The sequence below is a fragment of the Phodopus roborovskii genome, unplaced genomic scaffold, assembly GCF_943737965.1.
Source record: "Phodopus roborovskii unplaced genomic scaffold, PHOROB, whole genome shotgun sequence".
Taxonomy (NCBI): Eukaryota; Metazoa; Chordata; class Mammalia; order Rodentia; family Cricetidae; genus Phodopus; species Phodopus roborovskii.
In genome coordinates, this window is record NW_026126613.1 from 5,824,069 (window position 1) to 5,843,306 (window position 19,238).

Consider the following 19,238-nt stretch of genomic DNA (forward strand, 5'->3'; position numbering starts at 1 on the left):
TTCAACAAAAACATGTGCAGTCAATCAGAAGGCAAGATCTATTAATGACTGCTTCCATGAAATACACCTCACTTTCAAAGAATGATACCAACGTTGGGTAAAGAAAGTTATTTCAGGCAAAGAGATACAAGACATGTATAATTGTAGCTATTCTAATATATACCAAAAGTTTGATATTTATTATTGTACCATAATATAGTACAAAACTACAATATATAATAATCTTCATCCTAGTAGAAAAATGTACATAAAATTCCCTAAATATACACGAGTATTTTTATTATGTATTGGTCATTTACAAGGCTTAAAATATTAAAGTGATAGAATTTTTTTAAAAGTCATTCCTAATTTCACTTAAAATTTCAACATTATTTTTGGTTTCCCATTTTTTTAAATTTAATTAATGTTTTGAGCACTTCATAAATGCACTCCTACACTTAATATCTCAATTATTTATCACACCCTTTGAAATGATAAGTTTCTCTTTAATTATTAGTCTCTCTCTCTCTGTGTGTGTGTGTGTGTTTGTGGGGGTGTCACCCAAAACAAATAAACAAACATACAAACAACAACACAAACCTACTAGAGCTAACAACTTGAGACTGGACAATCTTTGTGGGAGAATATCCCTGAAGAAAAGATTCTCCCTCTCTCAGAAACCTTTGATTATCTTTTCTTTATCTAATGGCTTAACATTATGGAATTTCTCCTGTCAGCATTGGCATGTCATCTGGTATTGTCATTCAGGATTCATTTAGGCAGACCTACTGCTGATTCTTAAGATGTACAGTTTTCAGATCATCCTAGAGAACACTATCCATCTGCGAGCATCTGCTCCTCTGGTTTGTAATATTTCCACTATCTTTCTATATTTTATCACTGATCCCTCATATATTAATTATACCATCACATACCTTCATATTTATCTAACTGTGAATGACAAATAAAATTATTAGAATTAAATATGATGGGCCAAGAAAGCAAGAACTGGAAGGGGGGGACTTTAAAGGAACCACAATTCCTGAAATATACCAAAAGTATAGTTTGGAGAGTTATATGGCATTTGAACAAGTAGGTTGAGAGAGTTAACAGGTATAAGTCTCTGTCATCTCACATATTAAGCATTTAAGCTATACACATAATCTATGCATGATACTCTATATAACTGTGATCTCATTATTTCCCCAGTAAATGTGTAAATCTACTTAGAAACTATATGCACAGTGTAAGAATACAATCTTTTTCTTAGTGAAGAAGTGTCTGTATGTCCAAGCCTGAATGCTATTTAAATATCTGTGAATCACATACTTTGTAGCCCTGTTCTGATAATAGCAAGGAAGGATCATTGGCAGATGTTCTAGAAACCTGATTTGTTGATATTACAGTGAAAGCTGCAAAAACTATTTAGGTAACATCTTGGTCAACTTTCTCTTTTATATTCTGAACTTTTATATTGCCATTTGGGATTTTTTTTTTTCTCAGATAAATCTGTGTCTAAAAATCTTGAAAAAAAAGTTAAGGAACCTAAGAAGTAAACTGGAATTTTCAATATACAACCTTCCAGAGGACAAAATGAAAAAGGCTAAGTTGTAGGAGCATACACACATATTAACCTCCTTGAACAACTGGAAACAGTTTTCCTGAGTGCAAATGTATTCCTGACAAGACTGAAAAGCTCCAAGGCTGTCATGTGCATATCTGTAATATACAAAGGGAAGGAAGGGAAGTAAAAGTGAAGTGGCATATAAGGAAAAGTAATCCTTAGATTGACCAAAATCAGTTCTTATACAAAGCCAAACAGTGGGAAGCACTCAGTATATTTAGATAGGAGGTAAAGTATCGAAAATAAAGAACCCAGAGAGAAAACAGACATTCCCCATAGGAGTTTACATAAAGTATCATAAATGGAAAGAGGAGCCTAAAATTTTAAACAGAAACAGATAATTTCAACAGTAATTACACTTGCAATTTGAAGTCCAAAGTAGTGTCGGTAAGCATAGTAAAAGAGAGAGGACCTGAGGTGGACAGCTGTACATCCTTACATCTCTAGACTTGTAATATTACCCTTCCTATTCAAATGTTAAAGGATAAGCACTTAAAAGTGGTTAATGCTTTCTAAAATAAATTTTCTTCACAGTGTAAATGTATATTTTATCCCACACAGTATATTGGGTCTAGCTCCTGTTGCTAAAGGGAGAGTATAAAAATATTGGTAAACAGCCCAGATTTTGAATCTCAGCTTCAAAGAGTAAACTTTGTTTGAGTCCTAGTGCTATTTTATTTGCCTATTGAATATGAGATTATTATCCAAAGAGACTGAAATAAAACTCTGCTATATTTGGTAAATACAGAAAATAGATCCGAGATACTCAAGCAATAGGGCCCAAGTACTGTCTTCTATAAAGGGAAAAAAGTAGATATCTAAGGATGTCCAATAGAGACAATACTGCTCTAGGCAGTATGGGAGCTTGTAATGACAAGAATTGTTTTAGGTAAAGTGTTCTCAGTCAATGAGCAATTTTGCTCATAGTTATAGTTTTGTAGTTTTTTTCCCCCTCATTTCCACAGTATATCATGAAAAATCTACAAATCTCATTTTGTAGTTTATGGTGGCCAAATAATTTAGAAGAAATTCTATGACTCCACTTTCCAGGTGAGTATCCATGAAAAATGCATAAAATTTACATTTGTAGAATTCTATATGTTATTTTCTTCACATATAAAACTGAAAAATGGTATCTATTTCAAAAGATTATTATCAAATTTGGGGCTTGGGAGAGGGTTAAGAATATTTACTGATGTTCAAAAAGACCTGAAATCACCTCTTATCAACTACATGGTAGCTCAAAATCATGTGGAACTCTAAATCTTGGTGATGAGATTTCCCTTTCCTGCCCCTCAGGAGCACCAGGAATGTACATTATGGACAGGCGTATATGCAGGCAAGGTACTCGTACTCATAAAGTACATTAATAATAGAGCAGAATTAGAAAAGAACATAAAATGCCTTATGTAGTGGTACATGCACTTATTTTTAAAAACGTTATTGTGAAAACTACAATGTATGGCAAATGCTCTGATTTATGCCTAGGACCAAGGAAGCATGCTGTTATTGTAGATTATAATTGACCATATCCACATAATCCATTCACATAAAATTGAAAAACAAACCAGTGTGCCAATCTTAGTCCTCATGGCCATCCTAAAATGTATTTGAAATCTTTTTTTCCATCAGGGATTTTACATAAACTATTCTCACCTCTTTTTGAGTCCTTCTTGAACATTGGTTTTTCAACTGCTGTGCTGGGTGTCTTTTTTCAACTTGGCACAAACCTAGACATATCTGGGAAGTGGAAATCTTAATTAAGAAAATGTTTCCTTAAGATTGGCCTGTAGGCAAATCTGTTGGGTATTTTCTTGATTAAATGTTGATGTGAATAGGCTTATCTACTATGGGAGGTGCCAGACTGGATGGGAAAAAGCAAGCAAGCTGAGCAAGCCATGAAGACAAAGCCAATAAACAGCAATCCTCTGTGGTTTCTGCTTCACTTGCTGCCTCCAGATTCTTTCCCTGCTTGAGTTTCTGCCCTAACTCCTCTCAGGGAATGGACTGTTACCTGAAATTGTAATATGACATAAAGCCTTTCCTCCCTATGTTACTTTGGGTCAAGGGCTTCATCAACAGAATGAAACTCTTAATTAAGACAACTGCCTTATTCAAAATTATATTTGTCCTGTTCCTTCTGTACAATATTACTTGTATGTATGTTTTCAGGGTTAACCATTTGACAGTGGAAAACCAATTGATGTGGTTTTTTTTTTTTTTTTTTTTTTTTTTTCTGCTTATTGCAACATTATGGTGCAGCTTTTCATGTTACTAGGAAATACAATCTCACTTCAAGCTCTCTGGTAGCCTAGCTGTTACAGTCTTTCTGCCACCTTTTGGGTAGTGCTCCCTGAATCTTAGGTGCAAGAGTGTTTTAGATCTATCTGACAAGTTTAACACTAAGGTACAGTGATGGGAGATGTCATTCTGTATATGTTTCTCATACTGGTTAATGAATAAAGCTCTGTTGGCCAATAGGAAAGGACGATAGGAGGGACTAGGAGACAAGGAGGAAAGAGGAGGTAGTAGGAAAGGGCCAAGATGGAGAATCTGGAGAGAATAGAACCGCCAGCCACCTCTTACTGGTAAGACCACGTGGAAATACATAGAAATGGGTTAATAATTAACACAGAGCTAACCGATAAGAAACTAGTAACTGGCCAACAGAATTATATCATATACAGATTCTCTGTGTGTTATTTGGGGCTGGCGTGCCGGTGGGACAAGACTGGCAGCGGGCAGAAAAACCGTACTCCTTACAGTACAGTAGTGGCACATGTATCTTGGCAATAACCAACAGGTCTCTAATTGGATTTCAGACCAGATGAACAAGATGGAAAAAATGCCTAGTACTGGAATGCTGGCTAAGGACTACATGCTAATAACACAATAGTTGCTGGAGGAAAATTGACAACCTCTAATTTACTAAAATAGGGTAATCCATAACAACAATCCATAACTTTAAATATTTAAGTGATTCTTAATGTGAAATTTTCCTACTCATAAGCATATAACTAAAGCTTGAAGCATTCAACATTTTCTTTTTCATAATACAGGTAGTATGCATGTATGCATGTGTGTACACATCTGTATTTTCCTAGTGCATCATCATAATTTCAAAGGTGTATACACTTGAACATTTTATATGTGTGTGTGTGTGTGCATGTGTGTATGTGTGTGTGTTTATTCTGTTCACCAAATAGAGATTTAAGCATAAAAATGTTATTGTACCTTCATTATTCAATAAATATGTGTTTTGTCTCTCAGAATACAAGTGTTATAAAAAGAAAAATGGGGTTGAAACTTGTGAACAGAGAAGAAGGTCAATACAGTAGGAGGGAGGACAAAGAATCATGTAAACAGAGCTCTTTATTGGTGTAAATAGTAAAACCTGGAGTCTGATAAAGGAAAATGCTCAGAGAACAGAGAGAAAGGGCAAGACAAAGCCACCTTTGCCCCATCAACTTTCCATTGGGTGGGGGAAAGCAAGTTCCTGTTTCATCCTGCTTATATCCTCTTTTCACCAAGCCAACTCACTCCCTGTCTGTACAGACCTTCTAACCTCTATGGTAAACTAGTGTCAAGTTCCTTCCTCTGATCTTCATGCATGCTTTATTTGTACAAGCAAGGTATCACCATAGGGATCTGCCCCAGCAGGTCAGATCATCCTAATCCTGCCATCCTCTCGGTCTTGGCCTTCCTACACCTCCTTCTTGAGGTGAGTGTCTACTCACGTCCAACAACCACACCTTCTCCTTGGTACATACTGGGTTGGCTTTGCTTTTGGTGGACTTGCCTTGGCACTCCTGACAATTGGGGGCCTGCCCACATCTAAATTTTGGGCCATCTATGCCTTCTGCTTGAGGTGAGTCTGGGGACATCTCAGGTCCAACCTCCCCACACATCCTTTCCTTGGAACTTCCCAGGTTGCTTCTGCACTTAGCATACCCACTCTTGCACATGGACCACGGCATCCTGTCCTCATCACAGTCTGGATCTAGGTCTTGACTAGACTTTCCCTGGCATGATAAAACATCTAGATCCTGCCCCCATGTCAGCTTTAAACCCTTAAATACTCTGCTTGAGTCTTGCCTCCCCCATGCCTTCTGTGTAAGAAATCCAAGAGAGCTCAGACCATGAAGAGTTATTGACATCAAGTCCTGAACCTCCTGCAGCTACCTGGAGAGGAGAGTAGAGAGAGAGACCACAAATGCCACTGGAAGATGAATTGGGAAGAACATATTCAACAAAAGAAAGAACAATATGACACTACTAGAATATAGGGACGCTACACCAACAAAACCTGAACATACCAACAAAGATAAAGCAGAAGAGAATGACCTTAGAAACAAATTCATGAAAATTATAGAGGCCCTCAGAGAGGATATGAGACAATCCCTTAAATAATTGAAAAAAAATATGAAAGATATAGAAGAAAAGACTAAACAAAAATGCCAGAAATAAACATATCTCTAAAAGAAAGGAAGGGAAGCCAAGAAAAAAAAAAAAAGCAAACAGATGAATGACAAAATGAAAAGAGTTCAAGACCTGAAAACTGAAATAGAGACAATAAAGAAAACACAAACTGAGGGAATGCTGGGAATAGAAAAGTTGGGTAAATAATCAGGAACTACAGATGCAAGCATAACCAACAGAATACAAGAGATGAAAGAAAGAATCTCAGGCGTTGAAGATAAATTAGAGAAAATAGATTCATCGACCAAAGAAAATCTTACATCCAACAAATTCTTAACACAAAATGTACAGGAAATGTGGGACACCATGAATATACCAAACCTAAGAATAAAAGGTATAGAAGAAGGTGAAGAATCCCAGCTCAAAGGTGCAGAAAACATATTCAACAAAATCACTGAAGAAAATTTTCCCCATCTGAAGAAGGACATGCCTTTGAAAGTACAAGAACCATAACAAACACCAAATAGAATGGACGAAAGGTGGGAAAAAAAGCCCACTTGCCACATTATAATCAAAAATACCTAACACACAGAATAAAGAAAGAATGTTAAGAGCAATGAAGGAAAAAGGCCAAGTATCATATAAAGGCAAACATATCAAAATTATACCAGACTTCTCCATGGAAACTCTGGAAGCCATAAGATACTGAACAGATGTTCTACAAACAGTAGAAGACTATGGATGACAGCCCAGACTACTATAACCAGCAAAACTCTCAATTACTGTAGATGGAGAAAACATGATTTACACAATATATATCCACATAACCAGCCCTACAGAAAGTTCTGGAAGGGAAACTACAAAAACATAGGCAATAGATAATCCCACTTTACCAGAAAACAAAATGAAAAGCAGAGGGAATCTTCTCACAATACTATCAATAACATCAAGTCCAAGACAAACAAGAATCAACAACCAGTGGTCCTTACTTTTCCTAAACACTAATTGTCTTAACTCACCTATAAAAAGTCACAGGCTAACAGAATATATATGAAGACAGAATCTATCCTTTGCTGCATACGAGAAAAACCTTCCAACTCAAAGATAAACACTACCACAAGTAAAGTGGTTGGGAAAAAACTTTCCAGTCAAATGTACCCAAGACACAAGTGGGTGTAGCTATCCTAATATCTAACAAATTAGAATACAAACAAAAATCAGTCAGAAGAGAGGATAAGATCATTTCATATTCACCACAGAAAAATCCATAGGGACATGGTAACAATTCTGAACATCTATGCCCCAAATAAAAAGGCACCCAAGTTCATAAAAGAAACATTACTAAAACTCAAACCTCCCATAAAACCTCATACACTTATAGTGGGAGACTTTAACACCCCTCTCTCACCACTAGAGAGGAACACCAGACAGAAACTTAAAAAGAAACAAAGGAACTGACAGAAGTTATGACTAAATTGGGCTTAATAGACACATATAGAACATTCCATCCAAACATATAAGTATATACCTTCTTCTCCTCTCCACATAGAACCTTCACTAAAATTGTCCACATACTCAGTCAGCAACATAGCAAGCCTAAACAGATACAAAACAATTGGAATAAGCCCGTGTATATTATCAGATCACCATGCTTTGAAATCAACTAGAACAACCCTCCAAAATCATGGAAATAGAAAACATACACAATTGGCAATTCCTAGATTGAGGAAATAATAAAGAAATAAATCAAAGACTTCCTTGAATTCAGTGAGAATAAAGACACAACATACCCAAACTTATGGGACAGACACATTGAAAGCAGTACTAAGAGGAAAGTTCATAGTACTAAGTGCCCACAGGAAAAAGCTGGAGGATAGCCACAAAAAGAAGTAAACTCACCCCAGAGGCACAGAAAAAAGAAAACAATAAAATTGAGGACTGAAGTCAAAAAAGTGGAAATGAAGAAAACAATACAAAGAATCAATGTAACAAAGAGTTGGGTCTTCAAGAAAATCAACAAGATAGACAAACCTTTATCCAACCTAACCAAAAAGCAGGGAGAGAACATGCAAATTAGCAAAATCAGAAATGAGAACAGGGAGTGAGGACATACCAACAACTAACACTCTAGAAGAAATCTAGAGACACTTCAGGTCATACTTTGAAAACCTATACTCAACAATATTGGAAAATTGAAAGGAAATGGATGATTTTGTTAAAACTTTAAATCAAGAACAGGTATGCAATTTAAGTGAACATATAACACCTAAAAAAATAGGAAGGAATCATCAAAAGTCTACCAACCAAAAACAAAACAAAACAAAGCTCAGAGACAGATGATTTCCAGGAAGAATTCTACCAGAAATTCAAAGAACAGCTAATACCAATAATCCTCAAAGTGTTACACATAATAGAAGCAGAAAGTTCATTGCCAATCTCTTTTTACCAGGCAATAATTACCTTGGTAACCAAGCCACACAGATTCACAGCCAAGAAAGAGAACTACAGATGCAGAGAACATGGACGCAAAAATACTCAATAAAATACTGGCAAATCAAATCCAAACACATCAGAGAAAACATCCACCATGACCAAGTAGGCTTCATCCCAGGGATGCAGGGATGGTTCAACATATGAAAATCTATCAATGGAATCCACTGTAAAAAACAAACTGAAAAAGAAAAACCATATGATCATCTCATTACTGTTGAAAATGACTTTGACAAATCCAGCATCCTTTCATAATCAGGGATAACAGGAACATGCCTAAATATAGTAAAAGCAATCTACACTAAACCAACAGCCAACATCAAACTAAATGGAGATAAACTCAGGGTGATTCCTCTAAATCAGGAATAAGACAAAATTGTCTATGATCTCTATATATCTTTAATATTGTACTTGAAGTTCTACTTAGAGCAATAACACAACGAAGAGTGATCGAGGGGATGCAAATTGGAAAGGAAGAAGTCAAACTTTCACTATTTGCAGATGATATGAGAGCTTATGTAAGTGACCCAAAAAACTCTACCAAGGAACTCCTACAACTGAAAAAAACCTTCAGCAAAGTGTCAGGAAGCAAGGTTAACTCAAAAATAACAGTACCCTACTACATACAGATGATAAAGGTGCTAAGAATGAAATAAGAGAAACATCATCATTTACAATAACCACAAACACAATAAAATATATTGGGGCAGTGCTAACTAAACAAGTAAAAGACCTATTAAGCAAGAACTTTGAGTCTTTCAAAAAAGAAACCAAAGTAGATACTAGAAAATGGAAAGATCTCCCAGGATCCTGCATAGGCAGGATCAGCAAAGTAAAAATATCAATCTTACCAAAAGCAATCTGTAGATTCAATGCAATCACAATAAAAAACCAAGCACAATTCTTCCCTAACCTTTAAAGGACAATACTCAAATTTATGCACAATACAAAAGACCCAGGATAGCCAAAGCAACCCTGCATAATAAAGGAACTTCCAGAGGCATCATGATCCCTGAATTCAAGCTTTACAATAGAGCTATAGTCCTGAAAACAGCTTGGTATCAGCACAAAAATAGAGGAATACCAATGGAAATGAATTGAAAACCCTGATATTAACCCACACACCTATGAACACCTGATTTTCACAAAGTAGCTGAAAGAAAAAAGAAAGCATTTTGAACAAATGAGGCTGGCATAACTGGGTGTTGTCAAGTAGAAGACTATAGATAGATCCATATCTATCACTGCAAAAAAATTGAGTTCAATATTGATTCAATGGAACAAAGACCTCAACCTAAATGTATCCATACTGCATTTCCATTGCACCACAGAGCCACAAAATATACTTCATTTCTTAGAAGAGAAAGTGGGATGTTTCCTTGAACAAATAGGTACAGGAGACTTTTCCTGAACATAACACCAGTAGAACAGTCAATGAGATCAATAATTAATAAATGGGACCTCCTGAAACTGAGAAGCTTCTGTAAGGCACAGTCTACAAAACAAAACAGCAGCCCATAGAATGGGAAAGGATCTTCACCAAGAAACTAGTCATCTAAACACCAAATAATCCTATTAAAAAGTGGGGTACAAAAATAAATAAGAAAGTTCTCAATAGAGGACTCTAAAATGGCTGAAAAACACTTAAGAAAGTGCTCAACATCCTTAGCCATCAGGGAAATACAAATCAAAACAACTCTTCCTACTATTACCACCTTACTGCTGTTGAATGTCTAAAATAAGAAACACCAATGAAAGTTTATGCTGAAGAGGATATGGAGTAAGGGGAACACTCCTCCACTGATGGTGGGAATGAAAAATTATACAGCCACTTTGGAGTTCAGTGAATCAGTTCCTCAGTAAAATCAAGTCATTGTACCAAAAGATCCAACAATTCAAATCACAGGAATATACCCAAAAGATGCACATTCATGAAACAAAGACATCTGTTCCACTATGTTCATAGCAGCATTATTTGTAATAGCCAGAAACTGCAAGCAACACCCTCAGCTGAAGAATGGATGGATAAAATGTGGTACATTTACACGATGGAATACTACTCAGAGAAATAAAACAATGGAATCTTGAAATTCAATGGCAAATGGATGGAATTAGAAGAGATCCTCTTGAGTGACATTACCCAGGCACAAACAGATGAACATGGTATGTATTCACTCATATATGGATTTCAGACAGAGCAAAGGATCACTAGCCTACATTCCACAGTGCCAGAAAAGCTAGGAAAAAAAAAAAAAGAGGACCCTAAGAGAGATATACATGTTCCTCCACAGAAGGGGAAAGGGACGAGGTCTCCTGAAGAATTTGGGAGCAGGGAGGAGGATAAGGGGAGTTATGAGAAAGAGAAGAGGAGAGGAAAGGAGAGGATAATGTGAGAGAAGGGGTAAATTGAGTCTGGGGAAGAACAGAGGAGAACAAGAAAAGAGATTCTATAACAGAGGGAGCCATTACAGGTTTAAACAGAAATCTGGCACTAGGGAAATGCCCAGAAACCTACAAGAGTGACCCCAACTAACAATCTAAAAAGTTGTGGAGAGGCTACGTTAAAGGCAATTTCTTGATAATGAGAATGACAACTACCTTATATGCCATGCTAGAAACTTCACTCAGTTGCTTATGGAAACCAAAGCAGACACTCATGGCTAAACACAGAGCTTATCTCCTGGAATCCATTTGCAGAGAAGGAGAAGTGATGAGCAAAGTGGTCAAGAACAGGCTGGAGAAACCCACAGAAACAGCTGACCTGAACAAGCAGAAGCTCATGGATCCCAGTGTGAATCTTGGAATATAACATAGGAACAAACCAGACCACCAAAATGAGAGTCTTGGTTAGAGGATCTGGGAAGTCTATCGGACCTATGACTATTCCCCATGAAGGGATAATCCCTTAGCCTAGAGACACAGGGGAGGGCCTACACATTAGCCCAAATAACTTGATAGATTTTGATGATCCCTCATGGCAGGCCTCACCCTCCCTAAGGAGTGAATAGTGGATTGGATGGGGGGCGTCTGAGACAGGAATGGGAGGATGGGAGGGAGACGGAACTGAGATTGATATGAAAAATAAAAAAAAAAACATATTAAAGAAAACAATTTAAAAATTATATCATCACAGAACAGATAACATCAAAATTGTACGAATAAAACCTTATATAATCATATTATTTTATATTTACTTAAAATTACACACAATATATTTAAGTGTATTTATGCATACTTGTGTGTGCATGTGTATGTACATATATGCTTAAAAGAGATTAAGTCACTTGGATTGACTAATATACAAAAGCCACAGACTAACAAAATTCCAGCCCAAGGCATAAGAAAGTTCTTTTCAAATGGTTTGCAGAACAAGCAACCCCTAAAACAATAGACTATTGCCATTACCATCTCGGAATTTGAAGTCCCTATTTTTGAAGCCACTGTACACTGAGAACACAGACCTGGAATATGAGATCTGGATCTACCCTAAAACCCTCTTTATTTCTGTCTAATTCCAGGATGTCAGAAATACTACACAAGCTGCCAAGGGTGGGAAACAACTATTAGTCCTATCCAGATGTCACATCTACTAACTACGGCAAGATATTGTAAAGGCTCAGCATAAGCATTATAAACACCCTTTGAATTTATTCTATTTTTGTTATGTGGTCTTGATGACCAGAGTATTAAGTAAAAAAGAACCTCAATATAAACAAAAACAAATGACAACAACAAACAATTTGAGGGTACATAGATAAGATAATGTACCATTTAGAATCTTTTAAAAGCTAGCATATTGAAATACTCTAAAATGTAAATAGTATATTTATAAAATCTAAGCATCATGTGATTGATAATCACATTAGTTATTAGGAATGTTGAACTAAGTTGTAGTTGTCAAGTGTCACTGGAAATCACCACTTGTAACATGTATGGGTTTTTCCGCCTGCCTCCCGGTCTTGTCCCGCCGCGCCAGCCCCAAATAACACACAGAGACTCTGAATTTGATACAATACTGTTGACCCTGTTACTTGTTTCTTATCGGCTAGCTCTGCCTTAATTATTAACCCATTTCTGCTGATCTATGTATTTCTCTTACCGGGGAGCTGGCGGCATACTGCTTTCTCCAGACTCTCCATCTTGACTCCTCCTTACTACTTCCTATTTCCTCCTTGTCTCCTAGTCCCTCCTATCTTCCTTTCCTATTGGCCAACAACCACTATCATTGAAACTCTTATACATAGAAACAACCAAGCCTGAAGCAAAGAAACCGTACTTCAAATGTTTCAGGTTTGCTTTGAGAGTTGTAATGGTATTATCCTTATTCTTTATAGCTCTCATATAAGTCTCAATAACCTCGCCGTGGTAGTTCAAGTCTATCATCCCAACTGTAGGGGAGGCTGAGCAGAACACAAAGCCAAAGCAGCCTGGGCTATAACAGTTGATCAAGGCTAGCTTTGGCACTTAGCAAGACCATGTGTTAAAACAAACTATGTTTTTCTTGGATATGCCCTAAGCAGAGCTCCCAACCTAGTACCACAAAACAAACAAACAACAACTATAATCAAATGGTACTTGCGTATTAGTAAATACAAATTGCTTATAATTGAGAAAATATATAAATTCCTTTTTAAAGTATTAAGTAACAAGTAAATAGTCCTAAGTAATTAATTAACATTATGTGCTATTAATTACTTTGTTTTTTATGAATATTGATAAATATTTATTGATTTTTATAATGAAAACACATAACTCTGACAGTATGAAATCAAAGGAATATGAAGTTTGAATGTTGACATTGTAAGAAGATAGAGTTATGCACAAATTAAAAATCCCTTTTAATGCATGGTAAATGTGATGACAGAATATTGTGAGTAAAAAGTACACAGCTTCTCAACACAGCACACACCTAACTATGAAGAGTGATTACATGATGAACACTTCAGAGTTGAGGCTAAAATGATGAATTGATATGTGTGAAGTGTAAAGAGTAAATAAATAACTGAGTAAACATTTGTGGTTATAAAGGAGAGCATCCTTTATATGATTGGAAGGAAATAGAAAAGCTCAGATTACAGGCTACCAATGTTTCAGGCATAATCTTTACTCTGTGTGACTTGTGGAATACATGTTATATAGAAGAGAGACCCAGTCAAGTTCAGTTCGTCAATGTTTTAGAAGATGATGTGCATATAAAACAAAAGAGTATAGTGTTAATTGTGAATTGTATGTAAGTGAAAAGGGTAATGATGTATCAATCGGAAAGACCATTTGCCAAGAAAAGAGAATCAGGCTTAATCAAACACAATAGAAGGTTATCTCTATATTCCAGTTCAGTCGGGACACAGACTTCCTGGTGAGGAAATGAAGACAATGAGTGGAAACAGTTAAGCCACAAAGTCTTCAAAATCAAGGATGAACTATATGTATGTTTTGCAGACCACTGTGGAATATTTGAAATTATGTGTAGCAGGAAGTCAGGAAAAAATACAGTATTACATTGTTACACTAAAAAGCACAGGGGTATATGATGGCTATCAAAAGAAGAAATAAGTGCATGTCTACTGAAACTGTCTGAATAGAAAGTTATGACATCAAAGACAAATGGTTTGATGGACAAGAAGTCAGGTGTGTTACTGACTGTAGTGAAGTTTTGAATAAAGATTTGTTCCAGTATGATGTATGTAAAAGTATGCTTCAAAACACAGGAGAGACCTAATATTAAGTTTAAGAGACCATTAAAGGTTTTAGATATGACATAGAAGGGTCTGAAGTACTTAACTAATGAATGAAAAACCTCACGATCCCAAGGCCTTTTTGTCATTGTTTCCAACATTGCTTCATTATCAACAGCATATTCTTTTTTTGACATGACTCCAGTTTTGACAACCATTTTTGCTACTAAGATAAAAAAATACCATTTCCTCCTGGCCTGATTTATCACTGTACACAAATTTAGTGAGTATGACTGCAATGTATTTACAGGGGATTTCTGAGGCTCTAAATTTGTTTTCCTCTGATCAAGGGTGACATAGAAAGGGTATTAGTAAACTCTCTTGATAGTAGGAAATACTGACTAAATAATATAATACTTATACTAAAAATAAGATTATCCTTTGCAAATGGCATAAGTGATCATTACTGGCAAGCTAATTAAAACATGTAATTATGACATTGGTAAAATATAAAACATATTAGCATTGATTTAATTATGATGGCAGTGAAAATGGTCTGGTTTCTAAAAGCATTTTCCATTCTGTTTCATGAAGGAAATTAGTAAAATGAGAGCTATTAGTCCAGCTGGACACAATAAAATTGAAAACAAGATTAAAGTATGACTATAGAAAAAATATTGAAAAAAGAATTGCAATAATGTGAAATACATATTCAGTGAAAGAAGAGTTTGTTTGGCTCTTCATTTATCTATATCCATCTACATGTCTATGTGTTTTGCATATGTGTATGTTAGCAATTCATCAATAGTAGCAAATTCTGTGAAAATGTAAAGATTTTCAATAATTCACAAAGCTGTTCATCAATAAAGATAACTCAAACATTCATATGTTTTATATATCACTGAAGAGTAACAAAAATATGTACTGAATTGAATTTTATATTTTATAGTAATTGCTAACTGACTATAAGACACATTAGAATATGGTCATTAGTATTCCCATTACATTGTCTTTTTCTATCTATATCCATGACATCTACATTTTTCTAAAATAATTGGAAAACAATCACTTACCAAAATGGTGGTAACAATCAATGAACGATTAGACAAGGAGTCTGTGATGTTTGCTGGCTTTCCTTTCTGACTTTCTGTCATATTCAGGCCACTGGCTGGGTCCCACGTTCCAATCTATAAAACAACAAGTGTACTTTGAGAAGTGTCCATCGGGCATCTGTGAGAGCATGCTGAAAGGGAATTGAATACAACCAACACTTACTATTCACCTCTGCAGTATTGTGTGCTGTCATTAAAGTATAGGCCGCTGTTTTAAGCATGATTTACTGTTGTGTCAAGTGTGTCTAGTGAAGTGCGACATTAAAGAAGAAAATCATTCACCATACTGCTACTGTCAGCGTGAGAGCTTCATTTTCCATTAAAACTTTCATTCTACAAGCTAAAGCACATTTGACAATAACTTCTTAACAACTAGAAACTGATGAATAGGGTATATCCTTTAGTGTAATGGCTCTATTTTATTCTCTCATTATGAAGAGAAAATTATTTATCACAAACAAAGCTGAAATATAGGGGAAAACTTGGAGATCCAGGATAAATTCATAAGTATAGATAGGTTTATGGATGGGAATGACTATTAGTTTGCATAACCTCAGGTAGAGTCAATCTACACTAATAGATCATTGCATCTTTTAAAATAATCTTTTGTAGTGTTGAAAATACTTCTGGAAATGAGATTTTAGAACAATCTCATCTAAATAACTGACTCCAGTGTTTCCTTTTGTCCTTTATTTAAATAGATTTTTACTGAACCAATGCCTTCTTATAGGTGAGGCTGTATTGCATACATTATGTGTACAGACCTTTTATACCACTGAATATAGCAGATGGGCTGACAATAGCAGTCTCCTTGGAAAAGACATACAAACACAAATCCTCAACGAAAGCACAGGTTGGGTATTTACTGGTAATTGCACAAGAGCATTGCCATACAAGTGTGAATCATCAGTGAATTAGAACATAACAAGAACTATGGATATGGTAATTCTTTATCCCTACCTTCCTAAACCTGAGGATCATCAGTAATAAAATTTGTCTTATTTGTTTTCCATATTTCTGTAGCCAGTTGCCTAACTTATTTTTATCAAAAGACAGCAACATGCTCTCTTTAAAAGTCAACATCAAGAATAGATATTACCTATGGTAAAGAGTTAGAAAAAGATGTTCAAAGCAAATGGACTTGAGAAACAAACTGGTGTAGAATTTTAATGTCTAACAAAATAGGCTTCAAATCAATTTCATAAGATATAGAGAAGAGATGCACATAGACATCAAAGAAATATCAATCAAGAATACGTTTCAATATTTAACACCTCTGCCCCTGAGGGGCAAACCAGTTTGTAAGAGAAACTGGGTTAGCTTAAATCACATATTGGCCCTCACACATGTTTAGTGAGAGACTTCAGTATCCCATTATCTCATCAATAGACAGATTGCCTGTACAGAAAATATACATAAAAAATTCTGGAACTAATGTTATAAACCAAATAGACCTAACAGATACTAACAGAATAGTTAACCCAAGGGCAAGGGAATATACCTTCTACAACACACCTCATGGAATTTTCCACAAAATTGACCACATCCTCAAACATAAAACAAGGCTCCAAAGATACATGAAAATTGAAATATAACTCCCTGAATCCTATCTAACAACCACAGATTTAATCTAGATTTCAAGGAGAGCAGAAACAACAGAAAGCTTAAATCTCATGGAAGTTGAAAAACTCTTTGCTGAATGAAAAATGGTCAAAATAGAAATAAATGCAAACATTAAAGACTTTCTAGAATGTAGAATGGAATGAAAATGAATACACAAAGCACCCAAACTCAGGGGCAAAATGAAAACAGTACAAAGAGGCAAGTTCATAGCACTAAATCCTATATTTAAAACAACAGTAGAGATCTCAAACTAGCAACTTAATAGTACTTGTGAAAGTTTTAGAGATAAAAAGAAGGAATCACACCTTTAAGTAAGGGGTGAATAGCTTGAAATTACCCAACCAGGAAATGGAAATCAGTAAAATAGAGACAAAGAGAAAAATACAAAGAATCGATGGGACAGAGTTCGTTCTCTGATAAAAGTAAATGTGATTGACAAACTCTTATCCAAATTAACAAAAGGGCAGTAAAAGAATACCCACATTAAAAAAAGCATAAATTGAAAGTGAGTTATAACAACATACACTGAAGAAATTCAGAAAGTCATAAGGACATAATTTAAAAATCTGTATTCCACCAAATAGGAAAGTGTAAAAGAAATGGATAATGTGGTCATTAGGTACAACTTACTAAATATAAATCAGAATCACTAAATTTAAATCAGAATCAGATGAGCAATTTAAAGAGACTTATAACTCCTAGTAAAAATAGAAGCAGTTGGCCAGGCAGTGATGACACATGCCTTTAATCCCAGCAATAGGGAGGCAGAGGCAGGCAGATCTATGTTAGTTCAAAATCAGCCTGGTCTATGAGAGCTCGTTCCATGACAGTCTCCAAAACCATAGAGTTATTAATGGTATCACAACAAATAAAAGCCCAGGGGCATAAAGCAAGAAGTGTAGAATTCTGGCAGACTTTCAAAAAGAGTTAATACCATCACTTCTCAAATTATTCCACAAAGTAAACACAGAATGAACACTGAATTTTGTGCATTTCATTATATGTGTCCAGAGTTGCCCAGATAGTAAAACTACATACAGACCCACCACAGAGAAAATTACAGACCATTATCCATTATGAACAAAGATTTACATACACTAAATAAAATACTTGCAAAATGAATCCAAGAACACATCAAAATTTTCTTCCCCCAAGATCAAATAAGCTACACCTTAGAGATGCAGGGATGGTTCACTATACAAAAATCAATAAATGTAATCTGCTCTATAAACAGATGAGAGGACAAACTCATAATAACCTCATTGGTGTCAAACTGAACACTTGATGATATTCATGAAGGTATTGGTATATTAAAGGGACATACTCGAATATAATAAGACAATTACAACAAAATACCCAACATCAACTTATATGGAAAGAAATTCAAAGAAATTCCAATACAAAATCTGGCACAATACAAAGTTGTCATCATTCCTATTTTAAATTTCAACTACAAAGCAATAGTAATAATAATAAAAAGGCTGCATGGTATTACCATAAAAACCATATACTTATGAATATCTGAATTTTTTAATAAAGAAATTAGAAATCATGCCAGTAAACAGAAAGCATCTTCAACCAATGGTGCTGCTCTAACTGGATGTTGGTAGGTAGAAGAATGCAAATCGATCTGCACTTATCACACTGAACAAAACTCAGCTCCAAATGGATCATTGACCTCCACATAAATCCAGATACACTGAACCTGATAGAAGATAAAGTGGGTAATTGCCCTGAATGCATTGGCACAGGAGGAGACTTTCTGAAAAGCACACTGATAGCACAGGCACTAAGATCAAAAGTTAAGAATGGGACCTCATCAAACTGAAAATCCTCTGAAAGCCAAAGGACACTGTCATTTAGCCAAAAGAGCAGCCTAAAAAATGGGGAAATATTTACCAACTACAGATCCCATAGACAATAATAACTAAAATATATAATGAACTCAAGAAAATATATCAACAAACCATACAATCAAACTTAAAAGAATGTTGTCCAGATCTAAACAGCTAACTAGACAAAACTAAATAGCTGAAAAGCATTTAAAGAAAGGTACAACATTCTTAGCCTTTCCATAAATACACATTAAAACTACTTTGAGTTTCTATCTCATATCTGTGAGAATGTCCAAGATCTATACTACAAGTGACAGCTAAGGCTGGCAAGGACATGGATCAAGAAAATACTCATCCACTGCGGAAGGAGTTCAAACTTGAACAGACACTATGGAAATAAATATGGAAGTTCCTCAGAAGGATGGGAATCAGTCTACCCCAATAACTAGATATGACAACTGTTGGTCATATATCCAAAGTT

At 35.5% G+C, this 19,238-nt stretch overlaps 1 protein-coding gene across 1 annotated transcript in view; it reads right to left on the bottom strand.

Moving 5' to 3' along the window:
- Grik2 (glutamate ionotropic receptor kainate type subunit 2) overlaps positions 1 to 19,238 on the bottom strand; it is a 628,441-nt gene that overhangs the window by 228,786 nt on the left and 380,417 nt on the right. Inside the window, exon 10 of the mRNA XM_051206151.1 lies at positions 15,261 to 15,374. Coding sequence (XP_051062108.1) covers positions 15,261 to 15,374 — 114 coding nt within the window. The remainder of the gene's footprint in view (positions 1 to 15,260; positions 15,375 to 19,238) is intronic.